The 22,560-nt window shown below is 40.4% G+C and overlaps 1 protein-coding gene across 1 annotated transcript in view; it reads left to right on the top strand.

Annotated features, from left to right (window-relative positions):
• Positions 1-14,142, top strand: part of LOC141253041 (guanine nucleotide-binding protein subunit alpha-14) — a 160,090-nt gene extending 145,948 nt beyond the window's left edge. The window contains exons 3-7 of the mRNA XM_073670806.1: positions 4,819-4,973; positions 5,403-5,531; positions 7,295-7,424; positions 7,954-8,107; positions 13,104-14,142. Of these exons, the coding sequence (XP_073526907.1) occupies positions 4,819-4,973; positions 5,403-5,531; positions 7,295-7,424; positions 7,954-8,107; positions 13,104-13,294 (759 nt within the window). The 3' untranslated portion in view covers positions 13,295-14,142. The remainder of the gene's footprint in view (positions 1-4,818; positions 4,974-5,402; positions 5,532-7,294; positions 7,425-7,953; positions 8,108-13,103) is intronic.
• The last annotated feature ends 8,418 nt before the right edge of the window (positions 14,143-22,560 follow it).

Below are 22,560 nucleotides of genomic sequence, written 5' to 3'. Positions count from 1 at the left end.
GCTTGCCGCTCTGCAGTATATTGTGCGGATTTTGTGTTGTTTATAGCCGCCAATATTAACCTGGAGAATGTGGTGTAACCAGTTAAACCTTGGCAAGCTCTTCAGGCACATAGGTCAGATCTGTTTCTTTATTTTAAAACAAGTCAGTGTGGTGAATGTCGTTCTGCATTGTCAGTACAGGTAACACAATAAGTAATAAACTGCTCCAGGGAGCTCAACATATCTTCTGGGTTACTGCAAATATCAATCTCTTCAAAACAGCCGTATTTTAGTAAAACCTGTGTGATAGAGGGCCGGTGACTTAGTAGTTGGCACTAATATCTTGCAACATTGTGCCTCTGAGGGTAGGGTATATGCACCTTTGCAACCACTCTTTTGGAAGAAACAATGCTAAATGCCCTTCTGTTGTGTCTACTGCTCCCATGAAGACCCATGTGTCGGCCTGGTAACAGTCAACAAATATAGTCTGTAGTTTCTTCCAGAAGTTACTTTCTTCTGTCTGTTCCCTGCTTTTTAGTAACCTACCTAATGTATCTTACAAAGCAGAAGCGTAGCTAGAGGTTCAGATCAGGGGTGAAGGTGGGGGGGAGGGGCGACGCTTTTGAGTGGGCCCTGGTTACAACTATGGTGGCACACTCTAATAGGGGAACCTCAGCAGATGAAAGTGCATCTCTATACAAAGACTATAACTGATATTATACAGTGATATATAGTGGAAGATACCTGTCCTGCAGACCAGACATGTGATTACAATACAGGTATATATTAGATGACTTACAGCTGACGTTCTTTCTGATGGAATAGTTCGCTTTTTCCATCTGGCCCAGACCGACATGACAACTTCTCCAGCCAGGACTCTCCTGCAGAGATTACAACAGACATGTTTGACTTCTCACATTTTCAGCCCCGTCGCCATCTATTCCCAACCTGCATAAACTCTACATCCTGCTGTATGTCACCGTATTACTGCACCTGTTGTGTGGTACAATAATATTGCTACTCTTAATGCCCACCACTGTGCCCCTTGAAATGTCAAATGCCTCTTTTGTGCCCTCTAGATGGTAAAATTTCCCCCTAGAAAATATTAACACCCTATGTAAGTGCCCTAGAAAATAGTGGCCACATTTTGCCTCTAGAAGGTAATAATGTCCTCTGTGTCCATTTGGTCACAATACCCTTAATGCCACTCTAACAATAATGCTTCTTAAGAGCCCACATAATATTTAAACATTTAATAATGTCCCAAGTCCCTATAGTAATATCCTCTGAGTCCCCCCGTGTACAGCTCCTCTATCCACAGTATAATGCTACCACAGCTCCCCTATGCAAAGTATAATGGGCCCACAGCTCCCTTATGCACAGTATGGTGGGCCCACAGCTCCCTTATGCACAGTACGGTGGGCCCACAGCTCCCTTATGCACAGTACGGTGGGTCCTGAGTAGTCCTCACACTGTAAAATGGGCCCAAAGTGCCCTTATACACAGTATAGGTCCCACAGCTCCTCTATACACAGTATGATGTCCTCCTTGCTCCCTCAAAACACAGTAATAATAACCCTCACAATAGTGCTCACACTGTATAATGGCCCCACAGTAGCCCCCAAACTGTACAATGGCCGTCACATTAGCTCCCACACTATATAATGGCTTCCACAGTAGCCCCCACAATGTATGATGGACCCCTCAGTAGCACGTAAATTGTATAATGGCCCCACACTGTATGACTGCCCCCACAGTAGTCCCCAAACTGTATAATGGCTTCAACATTAGCTCCCACACTGTAAAATGGCCCTTACAATGTATGATAGACCCTTCATTAGTCCCCACACTTTGATGGCCCTCGCAGTTGTTCCCACACTTTGATGGCCCCCACATTAGCTGCCACACTATATGACACCCATATCAGCTACCCACTATATAATGGCCCCCACAGTAGTACTCAAACAGTATAATGGCCCCCACACTGAGGCCCCCCCCATAGTAGCCCCTATAATGTATGAGGGGCCCCCTCGCCCATTGTTTGATGTCCATGCATCACATCACATGTTTTTATTACAATAAAAAACATCATTTTCTCACCTAATCCAGGATCCTGACGAGTCCACCTGCAAAGCGCCAGTGCGCATAGGATGTGAGAGGCCCAGTGCGTGTGCCGTCGCTTTAGGCACTGCATTATCCTGCCATTCTGTAGACCGCAGGCTTAAGGCAACCTGCGGTCTTCAGAACGGAGAGCGATAGTGCTGCGCCCGCCAATATAGTTAAGGGTAGCGTGGCTCCGGGCGGGCCACTCTGAACACTAAATAATTAGTGGACAGATAGAAGGATCATGGCTCCACATGAGATGGGAAGGAATGGGTTAAAATACTTTGTATCAATTAAAGCAAATCTGGCAAAATACCAGAAAGTCTCACCACCTCTAGTATGAAAGAGGGGCACACTGAACAGCTAGCCTCCTGGGTATTTTTGTGCTACCCTTCCATGAGGAATAGAAGACACATCGTAAGTAATACCCTTGTTTCTGAGAGTTTTTTTGTAGGGTGCAAATGATTTTATTAAAAGGATTGTTCAATTATTTAGAAATGTTCTTCCAACAGCTTTGAGTCTTATTAAAGGTTGCTTTAGGATATATGAAAGCTTGGGTCACAAATACTTGTCACTTGTGGGAAAAGAGTGCCCTCTAGAGGGTAAAGGTAAAATAAGCAGATATGCAAAGTAATGCTATAATGGGGGTGGTTTGTAGATTTATAGGAGGATGTTTTTAGTTGCTGCCATTTTAGGAAGGAAATAATTAATTGAATGTAGGCAGCGTTTAAGTGTAAATGCCTCACCATAAGGATGTATGTCTAGAATTCCCAAAATCTGTAGTTATACAGTACTAGCTATGTAGATGGATTTTTTTCACAGAAATTTTCTATTTGTCAAATTTTTCTTTTGTGCAGAATTCAGTGCAGATATCACACTTTGCTGTGCAATAGGTGAAATCTGCTGCAAAACTGGCAACAAGGTCGCTACAAAAATCAGCGCAAAACAAATGCAGATTTTTCTTCAGATAAAGCTGCTAAAAAAAAAATCTGCTGCTAATCTTCTATGCATGAACATAGGCTTATATCTGTAGTGGTTTAATTGAAAATCCGAAAAAGGTGAATTTGTGATCAAACTGCTCCAGCTGTCTCTGGTGCGACTGCGCCTTCTCCAGACGGCAGGTTTCAGCTCCTTCCACAGATGTTCAACAGGATTGACATCAGGGCACATAGAATGTCATTTCACAGACCATTATGGAGTTTTCTTATGTATAAATTTATGTTTTGAAGGCAAAAAGTGGGGTGGGTGGTTCACAGCCAATATTAATTAGATTTAGGTTTTCTCCTTTGTTCATTCACTTTGCATTTTATTAATTGATAAAAATAAACTATTAACACTTCTCATTTTAAAAGCTTTCCTACCTTGCAGCATTTTTTTTCAACACATGCGTAAAACGTTTGCACAGAACTGTATATGTAATAAACTAATCTATATATTTGTGTCCATATACAGTACTGCACAGAAGTTTCAAGTAGGTTTTGAAAAATTGCTTTAAAAAATAGAGGTATTTAATAGTTTATTGTATCATTTAATAAAATAAAAAGTGAATGAATAACTGAAAAATATAAAATAAATTCAATATTTGATGTGACCAACATTAGCCTTCATAACATCAGTTTTTATTCAAATATTTTTATTAAAATGTTAACATATTAACATACAAAAAATCAGGCATTTTAATACAAATAATAGTGTTTGTGTAGGCAACCTGGGAAAAAGGGGAGGGAAGATGAAGAAAAACATCATTTCTTTTACCTACCCTTGCACACAGCAACTCAGCAGGAGGGTTGTTCCAAATATCTTGGAGAACTGACCATAGATCTTCTGTGTATGTAGGCTTGCATCAGCAATGTCGTTCCCAGGCAAAGATTTTGAAGCATACTGAGGTTTTAACATGTGATATTCAAGCACTTTTGAGGAAGCACCCAAAAAAAAAAAAAAAAAAAAAAAAAAAAGCGCTGATGATGACCGTAAATGCGGTGCCCGGGCAAGGAAACTTAGTGCAGCAGATGAAAGGCCCATCGTGCTTACATCCTCTTGAAATCATAAACTGTCCAGTATTGCCATCAGCGCAGAATGGCAGCAACTAGTGAGACCAAGCTACATCCAGCTACTGTTATGAAAAGTCTGGCCAGAAGTTGTCTTCATGGAAAAATTGAGCCCATAAAGCTATACCTTTTGACAAGGAAACAAGGCCAAGTGATGCACTAAGCCAAAGGTGCTTTTGACTGGAGTCAAAATGTTGACGTTTTTGGCTGTACTACAAGCATGACAGAGGTTCCTTGCAAGATCTTCCTCAGCGTAAACATGAGAAAGGAGTACTGGAAGTGATTATATGGACCCCACAGATGACTGATCTCTGCATCGAATCTGTCCGGGATTACTTGGAGAAAGATGAACGTGTGCAGTCCTACATCCACAGAAGATTTGTAGTTAGTTCTCCAAGATGTTTGGAACCACCTCCCTGCTGAGTTCCTTCAAAGGCTATGTGCAAGTGTCCCTAAAATAATTGATGCTGTTTTGAATGCAAAGGGCGGTCATACCAAACATTAATTTGATTTAACGTTTTGTAAATTACTTTTAAAAAAATGCATTTAATAGAGGTCCTTTTTTATTAATCAGCTGGTGAACATGATAGGTTTAGCTGATTTAAAAATGACTTTACGTTTCTTTTTTGACGTGACTTATATTCATTAAAATGATTTTCTTTTCTTTTTTTAATTTCTCTTTCTTTAGGAAAATGCCTTGCTGGTTCGGGAAGTAGAAGTAGATAAAGTAAACAGTCTGGAAAGGAAACAAGTAGAAGCAATTAAAAAACTCTGGGAGGATCCTGGGATCCAGGAGTGCTATGACCGGAGGAGGGAGTACCAGCTGTCAGACTCTACTAAATAGTAAGTGTTATATCTAGCCTAATACAGTACAACGGCTGCGATCCACAAGTCCAATGTAAAATTAAGCTTCAATAGGAAACTGAAGAAGCCGAGTGTTAGAATAGGGAATGGATATGAGGAAAGTAATATGGCTAAAACTAAAATGTCCTTTTAGTTTAAGTATTAAAATGCTATAAAATAAATGTAATGCATTATTGGATGTCGTATGCTCACGGCACACTGAATTGTAGCTAGTGTCTGTGATGCATCTTTTCTTGTGGGTTCAGTGGGAGAAAAAATACTTTTGGTTATTTTTGAAAATTCAAGTCCCACACAGGTACAGAAATGTTGATGGTATATTAAGGACTACGTATTTCAAAGAAGTAAAGCTCGGGTCTTGAATATGCTTAAAATACATCTTTGTTTTGTGATTTTTATTTTTCCCACCAGCTACCTTGGTGACATAGATCGCATTTCTGTTACTGGCTATATTCCCACCCAGCAAGATGTACTTCGAGTCAGAGTGCCTACTACTGGAATCATTGAGTATCCTTTCGATTTAGAGAATATTATTTTCAGGTAAGTTGAATGAACTTTCCATTCTACTAGCCTAGCATCTAAAGCATGAATTTGTTTTCTGTAAGTTAACTAATAGAAAAACGTTACATTTCTTGCTTTATTTTTGACACAGGACACTTAAGAACCATTTTGGGGGAGACTTATCAAGCTAAATGTACTCTTGGCACCATAAACAGTCTTTCATGACTTGCTCCATACCTTTTTATGTGCTTGAGACCCCTTCTGTACCTTGTCCATCATGAGGACGAGGCTTTATGCACTGTGGCATAGCAGAAGCGGGATGTGGCCTGCCATGCCACACTGTGTGTACCAATATTTTGGCTCAAATTTCTGGCAGAAAGAAAGCCAATTATTAGGTGACATAAACTTAACTAGACAATCTGATAGACTAATAGTCTAGAATGGTAGACGTCAGAGGTGGCTGGTAACGAAGACAAGAAGTGGTAAACTATAGAATTAAAAATCCTCTCCATTCTTTGCAATTTACCTGTTAAAATTTCTCACCGTTCCAAAGTTGCTTGTTTTTACAAACTTGTTTTTGCAATTTTACTCCTTTAAGAGTATGAGACGGCCCCTTTTAAATATAGATTTGGAATATTGTAGTTTTGTCCCCAAAATATAAAGCGGTTTTGTTGTATAAAGATATCATTTTGTAAACCTATGTGTGTGCCCTGCAATGATGCACGGAGCACCTATACTTGGTTTGAATAGCCATTCTGTGCTGATAGTCTCTCTTTAAAAGTAGTCTGTCGGCACAGAATGACTGTTCAGCGTACGGGTGCCCTGAGCACAGTGGTGTGCCCAAACAATTAAGAGCACCTTCCTTCTTACTTGTTTTCCCTGTATCTCTACCCCCTTTAGTGATTGACGGCTCTGGCATTATAGAGCCAAAGAAGGGCAGAGATGAATGGACAACAAGCAGGTGGGAAGCTGTATATAAATGCACTGAGCGCCTGTACTTAGTTTGAACAGTCATTCTGTGCTGACAGTCAACTGTCAAGTTTGTCAGCACAGAATGACAATGTAAGTGCACCTTCCCATCTACTTGTTTTCTGTCTATTTCTGCCCTTCTCTGACTTTATAAAGCAAGATCTGTCAGTCAGTGGAAATAGAAGGGGAACAAGTAGGTGGGAAGGTGCACTTAAAGGGACTCTGTCAGCCCAGAACGACTGTTCAAACCAAGTGCTCAGTACACCATGGCTTGGCCAAGCGATTAAGTGTACCTTCCCAACTGTTTGTTTTTCCCTCTATCCCCCTTTCACTTTCTTTGATTGACAGCTCTGGCTTCATAGAGAAATGCAGAGATTGAAAACTATCAGGTGGGAAGGTGTACTTAATTGTTTGGCCATGCCATGATCTTGTACTTGGTTTGAATAGTCATTTTGTACTGACAGTCCCTATAAAGATTCCTCATGACTGTTTGTCAGACTGTACAGATCCATCCATTTATGGATGCATTTTCAGGAGGAACAACAGTGTAAAATATGCCCTAGAATTGTTCTTATAGAGCCTACAGCTGGCAAGAATCTTTTTAAGCAAGGCATCAATTTTGATGAATATGTATTGCCCAGTATCATGGCTGTTGCACCAAAATCAATACCCAATTGGCAGAATTGCTTGCTGCATTCTTGAGAAGCCTGACGTGACTACAATATGGATTTGGACTTCATGACCAAAAGGCTTTATTAATAAAATGCATTGACCTTTTTACTCTTCTATAACCATTCATTCTGTATATTGATGGTGTTCATCTTGTCATACAGGATGGTGGATGTCGGTGGCCAGAGATCAGAAAGAAGAAAGTGGATTCACTGTTTTGAAAATGTCACTTCCATCATTTTCTTGGTGGCTTTGAGTGAATATGATCAGGTTCTTGCAGAATGCGATAATGAGGCAAGTGAATGAATAAAATATCTATTTGTTATTGGCTTAGCTTCTAGCTGTGGACAGGTTGGTGAAGTACAGTGGGTACGGGAAGTGTTCAGACCCCTTTAAATTTTTCACTCTTTGTTTCATTGCAGCCATTTGGTCAATTCTAAAAAGTTCATTTTTTTCTCATTAAATGTACACTCTACACCCCATCTTGACTGAAAAAAACAGAAATGTAGAAATCTTTGCAAATTTATTAAAACAGAAAAACTGAAATATCACATGGTCATAAGTATTCAGACCCTTTGCTCAGTATTGAGTAGGTGTCAATATTTAACAGGCCAAAGCCAGAACAGTATTGAGAAGCTGAGATCAGTGTATCATCATGTCATGGCTGTTGTCATCGCTGGCTATCATCTTAGCCTTACCATGTTCATGGAATATGAGGCCCACAAAACTCTGGTTTTACATGAATAAATAGGGGTATATTGCGATGTTTAATACGGGTCTTGAATAAATAAGTGTTTCAATTATTTTCTTTTTTTTCTTTTAGAACCGAATGGAAGAAAGCAAAGCTCTATTCAAAACCATCATAACCTACCCGTGGTTCCAGAATTCTTCCGTCATTCTGTTTCTAAACAAGAAGGATCTTTTAGAGGAGAAAATTCTATTCTCACATTTAATTGACTACTTTCCTGAATTTACTGGTAAGCAACACTGGCTGTTACTGGATATTCGTTTTTGTTAGAAACAGACCTGAGAAAAATGTCTCTAGTGGAGAATTGATCAGGAAAAATTTTGAGTTCTAGGCAAGGAAACGTAAGATTCATATAATTTATAAAGGATAGAAATGCATCATGTGTGCAAAAGATAAGGCTCGGTTCACGGAGTGGAAAGGGATTGAATTTTATCCAAAGGAGGCCAAATGACTGTTCTTTTTGCATCCTTTTGGCTTATTCTCCTCGCTCCACCCCAACACCATTTCACACTATGGTATTAAGTAGAAAAAAAACTTATCCCACAGGATCCCATTATCAAAAATGTATATCACACTGTATATGTCGGAGATGTACATTAGGGGGACTTTTGTTTAAGTCCATTGCAATCCATTAATAGGTCTAGAGGCTTTCTGAAGTTGTATTATATCTGAACACCTGCAGGCAAAATGTCAAATTTTGCTTTTATTTTTTTTAGCTGATATCTGAAAACCTTTGTCCATCCATAAAGATATTCTAAATATTATTATGGTCTTATGAAAACCTGATTAATATGGTGGGTGAACGCCAAGAAACATCTACTACAGTCTAGCTTCCAGCTAGTTTAGCCTGAAGACTGACTTTCCTACTGCAACCTCCTGATTGGAAATGAATGAACATAAATGACAGAATCTAGGCCTACTATATACAGTGGGGAAAAAAGTATTTAGTCAGCCACCAATTGTGCAAGTTCTCCCACTTAAAAACATGAGAGAGGCCTGTAATTGACATCATAGGTAGACCTCAACTATGAGAGCCAAAATGAGAAAACAAATCCTGAAAATCACATTGTCTGATTTGGAAAGAATTTTTTTCAAATTTTGGTGGAAAATAAGTATTTGGTAACCTACAAACAAGCAAGATTTCTGGCTCTCACAGACCTGTAACTTCTTCTTTAAGAGGCTCCTCTGTCCTCCACTCATTACCTGTAATACTGGCACCTGTTTGAACTTGTTATCAGTATAAAAGACACCTGTCCGCAACCTCAAACAGTCACACTCCAAACTCCACTATGGTGAAGACCAAAGAGCTGTCGAAGGACACCAGAAACAAAATTGTAGCCCTGCACCAGGCTGGGAAAACTGAATCTGCAATAGGCAAGCAGCTTGGTGTGAAGAAATCAACTGTGGGAGCAATAATTAGAAAATGGAAGACATACAAGACCACTGATAATCTCCCTCAATCTGGGGCTCCACGCAAGATCTCACCCCATGGGGTCAACATGATCTCAAGAACGGTGAGCAAAAATCCCAGAACCACACAGGGGGACCTAGTGAATGACCTGCAGAGAGCTTGGACCAATGTTACACAGGCTACCATCAGTAACGCACTACGCCGCCAGGGACTCAGATCCTGCAGTGCCAGACGTGTCCCCCTGCTTAAGCCATTACATGTCCGGGTCCGTCTCTGAAGTTTGCTAGAGAGCATTTGGATGATCCAGAATAGTATTGGGAGAATGTCGTATGGTCAGATGAAACCAAAGTAGAACTGTTTTGTAGAAACACAACTCGTCGTGTTTGGAGGAGAAAGAATGCTGAGTTGCATCCAAAGAACACCATACCTACTGTGAAGCATGGGGGTGGCAACATCATGCTTTGGGGCTGTTTCTCTGCCAAGGGACCAGGACGACTGATCCGTGTACATGAAAAAATGAATGGGGCCATGTATCGTGAGATTTTGAGTGCAAACCTCCTTCCATCAGCAAGGGCATTGAAGATGAAACATGGCTGGGTCTTTCAGCATGACAATGATCCCAAGCACACTGCCAGAGCAATGAAGGAGTGGCTTCGTAAGAAGCATTTCAAGGTCCTGGAGTGGCCTAGCCAGTCTCCAGATCTAAACCCTATAGAAAACCTTTGGGGAGTTGAAAGTCCGTGTTGCCCAGCGACAGCCCCAAAACATCACTGCTCTAGAGGAGATCTGCATGGAGGAATGGGCCAACATACGAGCAACAGTGTGTGCCAACCTTGTGAAGACTTACAGAAAACGTTTGACCTCTGTCATTGCCAGCAAAGGATATATAACAAAGTATTGAGATGAACTTTTGTAGGAGACCAAATACTTATTTTCCACCAAAATTTGAAAAAAATTTCTTTCCAAATCAGACAATGTGATTTTCAGGATTTGTTTTCTCATTTTGTCTCTCATAGTTGAGGTATACCTATGATGTCAATTACAGGTCTCTCTCATCTTTTTAAGTGGGAGAACTTGCACAATTGGTGGCTGACTAAATACTTTTTTTCCCCACTGTAGCTCAAGTTTCTATTAAAAGTGAATGTGTATTAAGTATGGGTATGTCATACACATGTACAGTGCCTACAAGTAGTATTCAACCCCCTGCAGATTTAGCTGGTTGACACATGCGGAATTAACTTGGCATTGTGACATTTGTACTGTAGATCAGCCTGGAAGTGGGAAATGCACTGCAGCAAATTTTGTTTTTGTTTTTTTTTTTAATTATTTTTTTTTAAAATGTTAAAAGTTAATTCAGAGTGTCATTTATTATTCAACCCCTCAAACCACAAGAATTCTGTTTGGTCCCCCTAAAGTATTAAGAAGTAGTTCAGGCACCAAGAATAATGAGCTTCACATGTGTGGATTAAAGATCTCTTTTGCCAGCCTTTTCTGACTATTTAAGACCCTCCCCAAACTTGTGAACAGCACTCAGACATGGTCAACATGGGAAAGACAAAGGAGCATTCCAAGGCCATCAGAGACAAGATCGTAGAGGGTCACAAGGCTGGCAAGGGGTACAAAACCCTTTCCAAGGAGTTGGGCCTACCTGTCTCCACTGTTGGGAGCATCATCCGTAAGTGGAAGGCTTATGGAACTACTGTTAGCCTTCCACGGCCTGGACAGCCTTTGAAAGTGTCCTCCCGTGCCGAGGCCAGGCTTGTCCGAAGAGTCAAGGCTAACCCAAGGACAACAAGGAAGGAGCTCCGGGAAGATCTCATGGCAGTGGGGACATTGGTTTCAGTCAATTCCATAAGTAACGTACTCCACCGCAATGGTCTCCGTTCCAGACGAGCCCGTAAGGTACCTTTACTTTCAAAGCGTCATGTCAAGGCTCGTCTACAGTTTGCTCATGATCACTTGGAGGACTCTGAGACAGACTGGTTCAAGGTTCTATGGTCTGATGAGACCAAGATCGAGATCTTTGGTGCCAACCACACACGTGACGTTTGGAGACTGGATGGCACTGCATACGACCCCAAGAATACCATCCCTACAGTCAAGCATGGTGGTGGCAGCATCATGCTGTGGGGCTGTTTCTCAGCCAAGGGGCCTGGCCATCTGGTCCGCATCCATGGGAAGATGGATAGCACGGCCTACCTGGAGATTTTGGCCAAGAACCTCCGCTCCTCCATCAAGGATCTTAAGATGGGTCGTAATTTCATCTTCCAACAAGACAACGACCCAAAGCACACAGCCAAGAAAACCAAGGGAAAAAGTCAAGGTGTTGGAGTGGCCTAGTCAGTCTCCTGACCTTAACCCAATTGAAAACTTGTGGAAGGAGCTCAAGAATAAAGTCCACATGAGACACCCAAAGAACCTAGATAACTTGGAGAAGATCTGCATGGAGGAGTGGGCCAAGATAACTCCACAGACCTGTGCCGGCCTGATCAGGTCTTATAAAATACGATTATTAGCTGTAATTGCAAACAAGGGTTATTCCACAAAATATTAAACATAGGGGTTGTATAATAATTGACCCACACTTTTATGTTTAAAATTTAATAAAATTCAACTGAGCAACATAACTTTTTGGTTTGTAAGATTTATGCTTCTGTTCATAAAACCTACTCTCGTTTCCAGTTTGAAGGCTCTAACTTATTTGCATCTTATCAAACCAGCTAAATCTGCAGGGGGTTGAATACTACTTGTAGGCACTGTATATGTGTATGACAGCGCAATGGCTATATATAACTCACAGCCATCTAATGCAACTCAAAGGCTTCTTTAGCTTCACTTACAGAGATTGTTGCTTCCAGTTGATTTAGAAGCCCAAAAAAACCAGTTTAGGTCTCCTGCAAACTATTACTGCCGCGTAGCAGGAGTGTCCAGTGTGCATAGCCCTTTAATGACGTATATTGCAATACGACTACTTGTAATCCATCTCCTCAAATACCAATAGCAAAAAATAAATAAATATGGCATTATGTATTTCCTATAACAAAAAACAACAATGTAACAATATGAAACATTTATTTTTATATTATTTCATTGACCAAGCAATTTCCTTTTTTTTATTATTTATTTTTTTGTTTTTGTAAATTAAAATTCCAATAACTTTCTTGTACATTAGGTATTCATAACAGTGCGCATAACCTTGGCTATTTGTCGATACTCGACATGCCCTTGTTTATATTTATTACTGTGTACTAACGTCTTTGTTCATTGTACATCTGCATATAGCCGCATCAGGTTAAATCTAGGACTAATTTCTGCTGTCACAATATTCCGCTCCTGCTGTTTGACCCATTTGCTTTTTTTAGGGTTCTGGTCGGCTGCGTGCATGTAACATAAACTATCCATCAATAAAGCCAAGATCTACTAATTAAAATGTGAATGCAAGTTTACATTCAGTCCCAACTACTATCCTCCATAAAAATGTATACAAAAAGAAAGGCAGATGTCTTTCTTTTAAAAGTTTAACAATGTAGTTGAATCCTGCACGTGTGAATTCAGCCTTCAGAAGTTTTCTGGTTGCTTAGATGGTCATGCAGGGAGTCAAGTTGCATCTACTGAGATCTCCTTTATGGGTGTTTTGTGTTTTGTTTTTTTAATACACATCAAACGTTTCATGCACTGAACCAATGAGAGATGCAGTTAAAATTAACTCTTTAAAAGGAGACGCCACAACCCCTTTATTTTTGATATACATGGACTCTCTTAATTCTTTATATTTCATTCAAACACTGACACAATGTTTGGTCTTTGGTTTTAGGTTCCAAGCAAGATGCCAAATCAGCCCGGGAATTTATTCTGAAGCTCTATCAAGACCAGAACCCTGACAAAGAGAAGGTCATCTACTCTCATTTTACCTGCGCAACAGACACCGAGAACATTCGCTTTGTCTTCGCCGCTGTTAAAGACACTATCTTACAGCTGAACCTGAGGGAATTCAATCTAGTGTAAAAAAAAACAAAAAAAAAACAAAAAACTGGACAATATTGATATTTGTGGATTATCCTCAGTCATTCTATACCGATGACTGTCTCCTGAATCATTGCCCTCTCCCCTTTTCCCAAGAGTACAGAGATGAGATGCTATATTTTCCTACAAACGTACTGTGTTCTGATTCTTAAGAAATATAATCAGCAAGAGAGAAGTTAATTCCCCTCCCCGCATCCCGATGTTTACTTTTTTAAATGTGGTATATGAACCTTATAATAAATGCTGTTCATTTTTTGTTTTATTTTTATTTTATCTTCCCATGTGTTGGCTTTTATTATTCTATCCAATGTTTGTAACAATTGGATATTTTAAGAGAATGTTTCATAGAGTACAATATGGAAAAAATGCACAAATAGATGACAGGTTCCTGTTTTTTTTTTTATTAATACTTATATTGTGGTTTAGTTATAACCAGAGTTGCCTTGGCTATTTTAAAGCAACACAGCATTTTTATTCAAGAAAACATTTTATGATTTTTTTTTTAATAGATTGGGGTGCTCCCTGTAATTCTAGACTGTATGTGTATTTTCTCCCAGAATAGTAAAAAAATGGCCTCCATTACAACTTCCTTCTACTTCATTATTTAAAAGAGCCATAAAGTGAATAATAGGGTCTCTATTATGACGTTAATCAAGGAGCTAATACTTTCCAATGTAAAACCAAAGATAGAGAAGGAATTGCCATTGTAATGATATTTGTAAATATGTATCTCTTTATAAATAATATGTATGTGTGTGTATATATATGTATCAGCATATATACATATATTTTACATGTTTCTCTTCCAGTAGGGCTGTTTGAATATGAATAAATTACGTTTTAAATCATTTGACACTAAGTGGTTTTACTGTGTTGTATGTGATCTAGATTTAAGTGGAAACTATTTATATTACAAATTTGCTGCTGATGCTCATATATTTTAAGAGCAATAAAATACTTCTTGATTTAATATTCATAAAGCTTTGAGAGTTCCTGGATAAGAATGTAGCTGTCCTAAATTCTAAAATTAAAAGGCGTTGTGTATGTTTGTTTAGCCTTTTCCTCACTGCAGATTGGTTGCATTTATTATGCAGGGAAAGTTCAAAATCCGCAGAGTAACATTTAGGCTATGTGCCCACGATGCAGAAATGCTGCATATTTTTTCCGCTTCTTCCTGGCAGGAAAAACACATGCGGATTTTACATGCGTTTTTGCATGCATTTCTGCATGCGGGTTATCAAGCGCTTTCCAAACGATTTTAGCATCACTTGAAAAAGTGCTTGACAACTTGGTTACACTATATAAATCCATGCAACTGGCATGGATTTATATAGTGTGACCAAGTAATAGTTATAAAAAAAAAAAAAAAAAGAAGAATGGTAAAAAATAAAAAGTAAAGATTATACTTACCTTCTGATGTCCCCCGATCTCCTTCTCCGATGCGTCCGGTCTCCCCGGTGTCTTGCGGTTGTGTAAAAGGACCTGCCATGACGTCATTTAGTCATGTGACAGGTCACGCAACCGCCGACATCAGCAGTCCCATGACCTGTCACATGACTAAATGACGTCATGGAAGGTCTTTTCACACCACCGCGAGCCGCCCAACACACCAGACGCATCACTGAAGAGACCGGGGGCCATCGGAAGGTGAGTATAATCTTTTATTTTTTATTTTAAATTCTTTTATTTACAGGTTCTATGATACCCGTGTCTGGATGAGAGTCTCCTCTTCTTCAGACCCGGGTACCATCCACGCATTGAATCGCTTCATATCCGCATGTGCACATGTAGTCATTCGGATATCAAGCGTTTTCAATGCAAGCCAATGGTGGCAATTACGTTGCGTGTCCGCAAAATTAATGGACATGCTGCGGATTTTTCCGCAATGATAATCCGCAGCGGAAATTTCTGCAGCATGTGAACAGCACATGCGGATTATCATTGGGCACCATGGGGCATGCATTACCAAGCGTGTTTTTAAGCGGAAATTCCGCCGCAAAAACACATAGTGGGCACGCAGCCTAATAAGTGCACAAATACACATTGAAACTAGCCATGTTCTGTAATGTAAACACATTCTTAGGAGTTCAAGCCATACATGTCACACAAAATAGTCCCTGAAAGTGTGATGTGTTCAGATATATAATAGAAAGTTTTATTATTATTTCATAGGCTTTTCTTTTTTGTTTTATTTTAAAGGTCATGTTATCAGGATGTCAGTATGGCACAGTTTACTGAAATACTGTCCTTATATCATGAATTGCTACATCTGTTTTCATTATTGAAAAGCATAGTCTGTCCCAGATACTCGAAGACTCGAGCTGAAAGTTTATTCCCATGTCAGCTATTCAACACAGAGATAGGAATATTTGCCTTTGCTTCAGCCACTGGAGGTTTGGACTCTAGAAACAGCAGTGCTGGTTGGGCTCCCTCCCAATCAGGGGGTGTGATTTGCTTCTTAAACAAGCCATTCCCCTGAGCAAGCCTGTGGTGGGTGCCTGTTCGGCGTGAGAACTGTAAGCAGGAACAGAGCCAAGACAAGTCTTGCAGGCTGGGAACATATAATACATGTCAGTACACATTAGAATTATCCCTCCCATAATCTATTGCCTGCCCTTACCAGCACTGCTGTCCAGCCATACTCTCTCCATAGTTTCCCACCCCCTGTAATTTATTTGTGCTGCTCTTCTCACTCCTGCTTCACATGGGCTTCAACCGCCTTAGGAAAGCACTGGGATGTCTGCTGCAGTCGAAGTATAACGCATGCTACTGCATCAGGAACAGGGCATACTAAGGGAATATTCACACATTGCTTTCAGGCTGTCAAAAACGAGTATTTCAAGTGGTGTTTTTTGCCATTTTTGTCCTGAAATCGTTTTGTTAACATTTCTTTAGGCGTTTTCCTGTAAACACCCAGGCTTTTTTTTAGCTTTGCTATTGACTTCTATTGCAAAGTATGGAATTGCTTCATAATGGAAAGCGCCTGAAGAATGGTCCACTCACCTAATGGGGTAATTGCTGGTGGACACATGGTTAGTCACACTCCTCATAGCCAGGTCTCTGCATACTGTCCTTCTGTTCGTTGCTGGGCTGCCAATGCAAATAGCTTTGTTTGTTGGGGAAGGAAGTGGAGGGGTGTGCTCCTGAAAAGCATACATAAGAACAATTCTTCAACAGCATTTCAGGATTTTTATGGTTTGAACATAATTCATGGCATAACCCCCTTAGGGTTTCAAAAGTAAAAATACTAAACTTAGAGAGGCAACTCTATAATCCTCCCATTTCTCCCATAATCACCTCTTTTCCTTGGAGCAATTTATTTAAAGTTTCAGTAAATAGTTAGAATTTCTCTTTTGTTAACTCACAAAAATAAACTTAAATCTAGTGTTAAGCGAGTATGTTCTATTAACCCTTTCGCCGAGTATGCTCGGGCCGAGCTCCGAGTATTTACAGCTGCTCGGTGATATGCTTGAATCGCTCCCGTGTGCATGATTTGCGACTGTTTGACAGTTTTATTACATGTGAGGATGTCTATTTCTTACACATTCCTCACATGTAATAAAGCTGTCAAACAGTTGCAAATCATGCACACGGGAGCGATTCAAGCATATCACCGAGCAGCTGTAAATACTCGGAGCTCGGCCTGAGCATACTCGGACAGAACATACTCGCTCAACCCTACTTAAGTCAAATCAATGTTTGGTATGACCACTCTTCACGTTAAAAACAGCATCAATTCTTCTAGGTACTTTTTGCACTCAATTTTTGAAGGAACTCCGCAGGGTGGTTATTCCAAATAATTTGGAAAATTAGCCACCGGTCTTCTGGGGATGTAAGCTTGCACAATTCCTACAGTCTCCATGTTAATATACACATTCGATGTTGAGAGCAGGGCTTTGTAGGGGCCATATCACTTCTAGGTCTTTGTTGTTCTTTATGCTGAAGACGGTTCTCAGAAACATTGGCTGTTTGCTCAGGGTCATTGTCCTGTGGCAGAATAAATTTGGATCCAGTCGCTTACCTTGCTAATGGTATTGCATGATGAAGAAGTATCAGCCTGCACTTTTCAACATTGAGAACACCAGGGAATAGGTAACGTTAAGGACTGTAGACTCTGTGGTCGACTAAGGACACTTAGTGCAGCAGATGAAAGACACATCATGCTTACTACCCTTTGAAATCAAATGTCCAGCAGTGCAATCACCTCAAAACTGGTAGTATCCTCTAGAACCCAGATATACCCATTTACTGTTTGGAAAAGTCTAGCCAGAAGTGGTCGTCATATAATAATTGCAGCCAAAAGTTATACCTTTTGACATTGAAACAAAGCCACATGACTTAACTATACCTGAAAACATAGGAACCAGGGAGCAGAAAAACAGAAGGTGCTCTGGACTGATGAGTCACAATGTGAAATATTTTGCTGTACCAGAAGGCAGTGTGTCACCTAAGGGTTGGAATGTGGTTCAATAAGAAGTATCTGCACGAAACAGTGAAGCATGGTGGAGGTCCTTTGCAAGTTTGGCTTTGCATTTCCGTAAATGGAATTGGGAATTTGGCCAAGATTAAAGGTGCCCTCACTTCTGAGAAATAAAGGCAAAGGCAGATACTTTTCATCATGCAATACCATTAAGGAGGCTTCTGATTTATTCAGAGGCAGGACAATGACTCCACACACAACAGCCAGTGTAATTAAGAATGACATTTGCCATGAAAATGAACAATAAAACTTGGGATGTATAATCTGACCCCCACAAAGCCCTGATCTCAACATAATCGCGTCTGTGTGGAATTACATGAAGAACAAAGAGTACTAAAACAGATGGTATGACCCCCACAATGCCCTAATGTCGTCATAATTGAATCCGTGTGGGATTACTTGAAGAGACCGGATTTGCGCATGCTTATATTTACAGAAGATATTTGGTTAGTTCTCCGATGTTGGATAAACCTTTCCGGGTGTCTTCGTTCTGCAAGAGTACTTAGAATGTATGCTGTTTTGAAGCTAAAGGGTGGTAACACCAAACTTTAACTTGTTTTATATTTTTTTGCTCACTTCCCTTACCTTTTGTTAATTAATAGAAATAAACTACTAAATTTATTATTTTCTAAAGTATTCTTGTGTCCTGGCTATCATAATTTGTACAGAAACCAGCTACAGGAGGACCATCCCTTCTCTGCTCTGTTGAAGATGGGCTACAAGGAATGTTCTTCCCCTCCACCTCATGAGCAAGTCAGGAGAAAATGGTAGCCATTCATTGGAAATGTCCCCTGTATATATATTTTTTTTTTTATAGAACACACAGAAAATCCTACAGAATGATGAACAGGGTAATCTAATTGTTGCTTTAGTGCTCATTTTTAGATTTAAAAAAAGATTGTCCAGGCAATATCAGCTATTAAAATGCCTCAGCTTGGTATGACACAAATAAAGGAAACAAAAAGGAACAATACTCACCCTCTTAGATTTTTTGCAGATCTCGTTCTGGAACTTGTATTTTTCTTTATATACCAGACAGAAACATAATTTATAATACATGAACAACCTGTTTTAGTAAAGTGAATATCAACCTTTTAAGCATCATGTAATTGTCAGGTCCATAATTCTGTGATGATTCATTTTTCTAAACCTTTTTAACTTATTTTTTTTTATGTCAAGCTACAAATCTACCAAAGAGATATAGATGAAACTATACTGTTATGGTTACCTGCTTCCTCCTTTGTACGGACTTACCACCTACGTCTTATGGCAGGTTCAGGCTGCCAGAATCCTATCTTTTACATTAATACACATGTAGCATTTCTTAAAGGGGTTGTCAGCCTTTGAGACGAAAGTCTACAGGTCATATTTTATTCAATCAAACAAAGAAGTATCCAGCTTCTGAATTTCCAAAGTTTATTTAGTAATCAAAATTCTCATTTAAAAAGCTGATTAGCTAAATGAGAATTTTTTTACTAATTAGACTTTGGAAATTCAGAAGCTGGATACCTCTTTCTTGTTTGTATGGATTTTCCACGTGTACCCACACGATTCCCCATGCTTCACACCATAAGCCGTTCAGGCGAGCGTTTTTTTTTTCCTTACTATTATATTCTACTTGTATAATTGCGATCATGCGCCGCAAGTATGCTACTTGTATACATGTGGTCATGTGACCTGGAATCGTGACAAAGTGTGCATAGAGTGACTGCAGACAACCGCCTGGACAACTCCTTTAGGTTAATACACAAGAAAGTAAACCATTGAACTTGTAAAGTTGGGTTTCTGCATAATCATATCTCAAGCAGGAAGGGCGGTGAAGTATCTTCAGCTGACAAGCTCTGCGATATACTTTTGCATCGCATCGCAGGGCTTGTCAGCTGAAAGTACGGCACTTCAGGATTCAAGCAGAGAGGAGAGTGAAATCTGAGACGTAGCCCCACCAGTGAAGTGCCCTGCGTTGTTCATCCGATTTCCGTCCTCAGATCAGAAGTAGCAGAGCCAGAATGAAAACAGAAGGCTATATGACCCACAGAGAAAGAAGTCTACAGGAGCAGGTCAGGTAATAAAGGTACTGTATATTAGAAAAGTGTTAGGAAGAGTTAAGACAAATGAAAGGGGGTTAAATTAGTAGTGGACAACCTCTTTAAAGGGAATCTGAACCAGCGATGTATCACTTAATTTACAAGAAATTTGCTGGGTGCAACGGTTCTGGCACAGAGTTTTTACAATTAGCGTGCAGCGCAGCTGTCCCGCCCACACCAGGTTCTGTATCTATTATCTATAGACTGTAAGCTGCTTATCACAGGAGGGGGCTGAGTTGGCGAGTGCCCACGCATTAGCTAGTCAATGATAATGTCCTAGTGAAAACAAACTTCAGTGTAAGTAAACAACAGCACACAGCTTACTAAGTGACACATCATTGAATTCTGTGTTTTAACCCCTACCTCATACTGTCCTCAGATTACATAAACATCTGCAGCCAGATTTCCTTTAAACAAATATTTTTGGTTATTTGTTCTGATCTATGGACTCCCAGGCGTTTTTGTGCCATGTACAATTGATGTTCATTATAACCACAAAAAAGAGGATCTGTCAGCTTTTCTGATGTTTGTAAATACATTTATTCCATAGAATAGGGGTCCTCAACCTGTGTCTAGGACGTGTAGGGATTCACTCTCTCAGATAGGCAGTAGATAGCGTTCATTCTTGTATCAAAATTATATGACGTTTATTTTTCATTGGTTGCACAGTACAAAACAAAAACCATAAATATTTTTGTAGGTTGTTAAGGCTAGTAATTTATTTACTAGCCTTAACAACCTACAAAAATATTCCACCAATAATAGAAAGGGGGCAGTGCTCCCAAGAATGCTAATGGAAAACTGTGAAAAGGGTTAGGGTTCATTTGTCTAATGGAGTGAAATCAATAATATCCAATAAAGCAAGACAAGGGACCAACCAATACTAATGAAAAAAATATTCTAAAGTTTATTAGATGATTACAAAAATTATATATAAGTGTGGAGAGGTCTGTTAAAAGATAAGTATGTATCAAGAAATATGAAAAGTGATCCACAACAGGATCAAAATGGGTTCCTGATAAGAGAGGCAACGTTTGGTGAACTCAGCCTGTGCAGTCTCTTCTCAGACAGAGATTTTGCTTTGTCTCTCTCCTTAGCTCCAACACAAATCCATTCTGGCCAGCTTACCCAACTGACTGTCTAAGGTGAATACCAAGCCTGGTTATACGCAGAGCCAGCCAAGTGCAAATAATCAGAGCCTATAGGGGTTAGGATTGAACCCTAGCCTACCTGGCTTTGCTATATACCCCCCCCTCTGCCCAAAGCCAGGGGCTGGGCACCATCTGCCAACACTTCGAGTCTACAGGGCTCTGCTACCTACACATTACATGCAATGTTCTGCCACCAGCATAATCCCGCACACTAGCTCTGCCGTATGCATAATACAAAGACACTCTGTCTGCAACATGCAGACAGTCTGGTACTATAAGCAAACATACAAGTAACATACTGCGCTGCAGATGCACAGGTTCACACACAGCTCAGCTATACATGCACTGATGCTGGTCGGAGCTCAGTACGCAACATCCCTCTCTCTAGGAAAGGAAAATCTCGACCGAAACAATAGCATGCAATAAGTCTTTGACCACTCCCACTTTGTGGGGCATGGAACCACAGTCTGTTCACATGTCCACCTGGGCCATGGGATAGTTTGTGTCGTCTCCATGGAAACAACTTACCCACACCCCTTTCTTAGGGACTAGCACATATGGAAGTGCAGCCCTTATGAGGGTGACCAAACTCCTCGAGTCCCATCACTTGGACACTGTTCACAATCATGTAGAATTCCTGAGGCCCCTTGCTGGGATGAGGAACAGCACTCCAGGCAGGGTAGGCTAATTAGGTATTGCGCCAGTACAATGCTGCAGTTCATCGGCTTCGAGGTCAAGGGAGGGACAATTGGCTGACATATGCCCCAGGGCACAACACCTCCAACAGACAATGTTACGAGATGTATCCCTAGAACCCAGCTCTGACCCCTCCTGGGACTTTAGACACCCTCAAAAGTAATCTTGGGTCCCTTCTTTTGGGTATACCTTAAAGTTAATCTCAGGCTCTTGTGACTGCTCAGGGAGTTCTCCACAGCCAAGTATCTTTCCACCAGGCTCACTAGGTCATCTGCGTTCTGGGGATCTCCCTGGGCAACCCAGTTTTGTACGGATTTAGGTAGCGAGTGTATAAATCTGTCCACTACCACTCTTTCCTCCATTTGTGCCAGAGAGCAGGTCTCAGGCTGCAGCCATTTCTGGACCTGGTGTAACAGACCAAACATCTAGAACCAGGGAGGCTTTTTCCCTTTGGTACTGCTAGTGTTGCACCCGTTGCGCCCTGAAGGACTGGGTTACGCCCAGATGTGCTAGAATATCCACCTTCAGCTTGCTGTACTACTACTACTGCTGCTGTTGAAACTGCTGGATCAGGAGTTCGTTGGTTTCCAGTTGGGTCTCCTGCTCCTGTAACTGCGGCGGATACTGCTCCTGCTGGAACTGCTGCTGCTGTATTTGCTAATGCTGCTGCACCTGGACTAATTACTTAACAAGCTCCTACATACTTTCAGTATGTGTTTGCAATGCTGTAGCTGCCTTTAGCCAGAACATTCAGTCTTTACAATCACCTGTACAATCCTCTATGACACTTTGGAACATAATGTCCGCATTGTCCACCAATTGTAGGGATTCACTCTC

This window comes from Phyllobates terribilis, unplaced genomic scaffold, assembly GCF_046119375.1.
Source record: "Phyllobates terribilis strain yellow unplaced genomic scaffold, ASM4611937v1 Scaffold_1__5_contigs__length_1240528914, whole genome shotgun sequence".
In the NCBI taxonomy this organism is placed as follows: domain Eukaryota; kingdom Metazoa; phylum Chordata; class Amphibia; order Anura; family Dendrobatidae; genus Phyllobates; species Phyllobates terribilis.
This window is presented reverse-complemented; position numbering and strand designations above follow the sequence as displayed.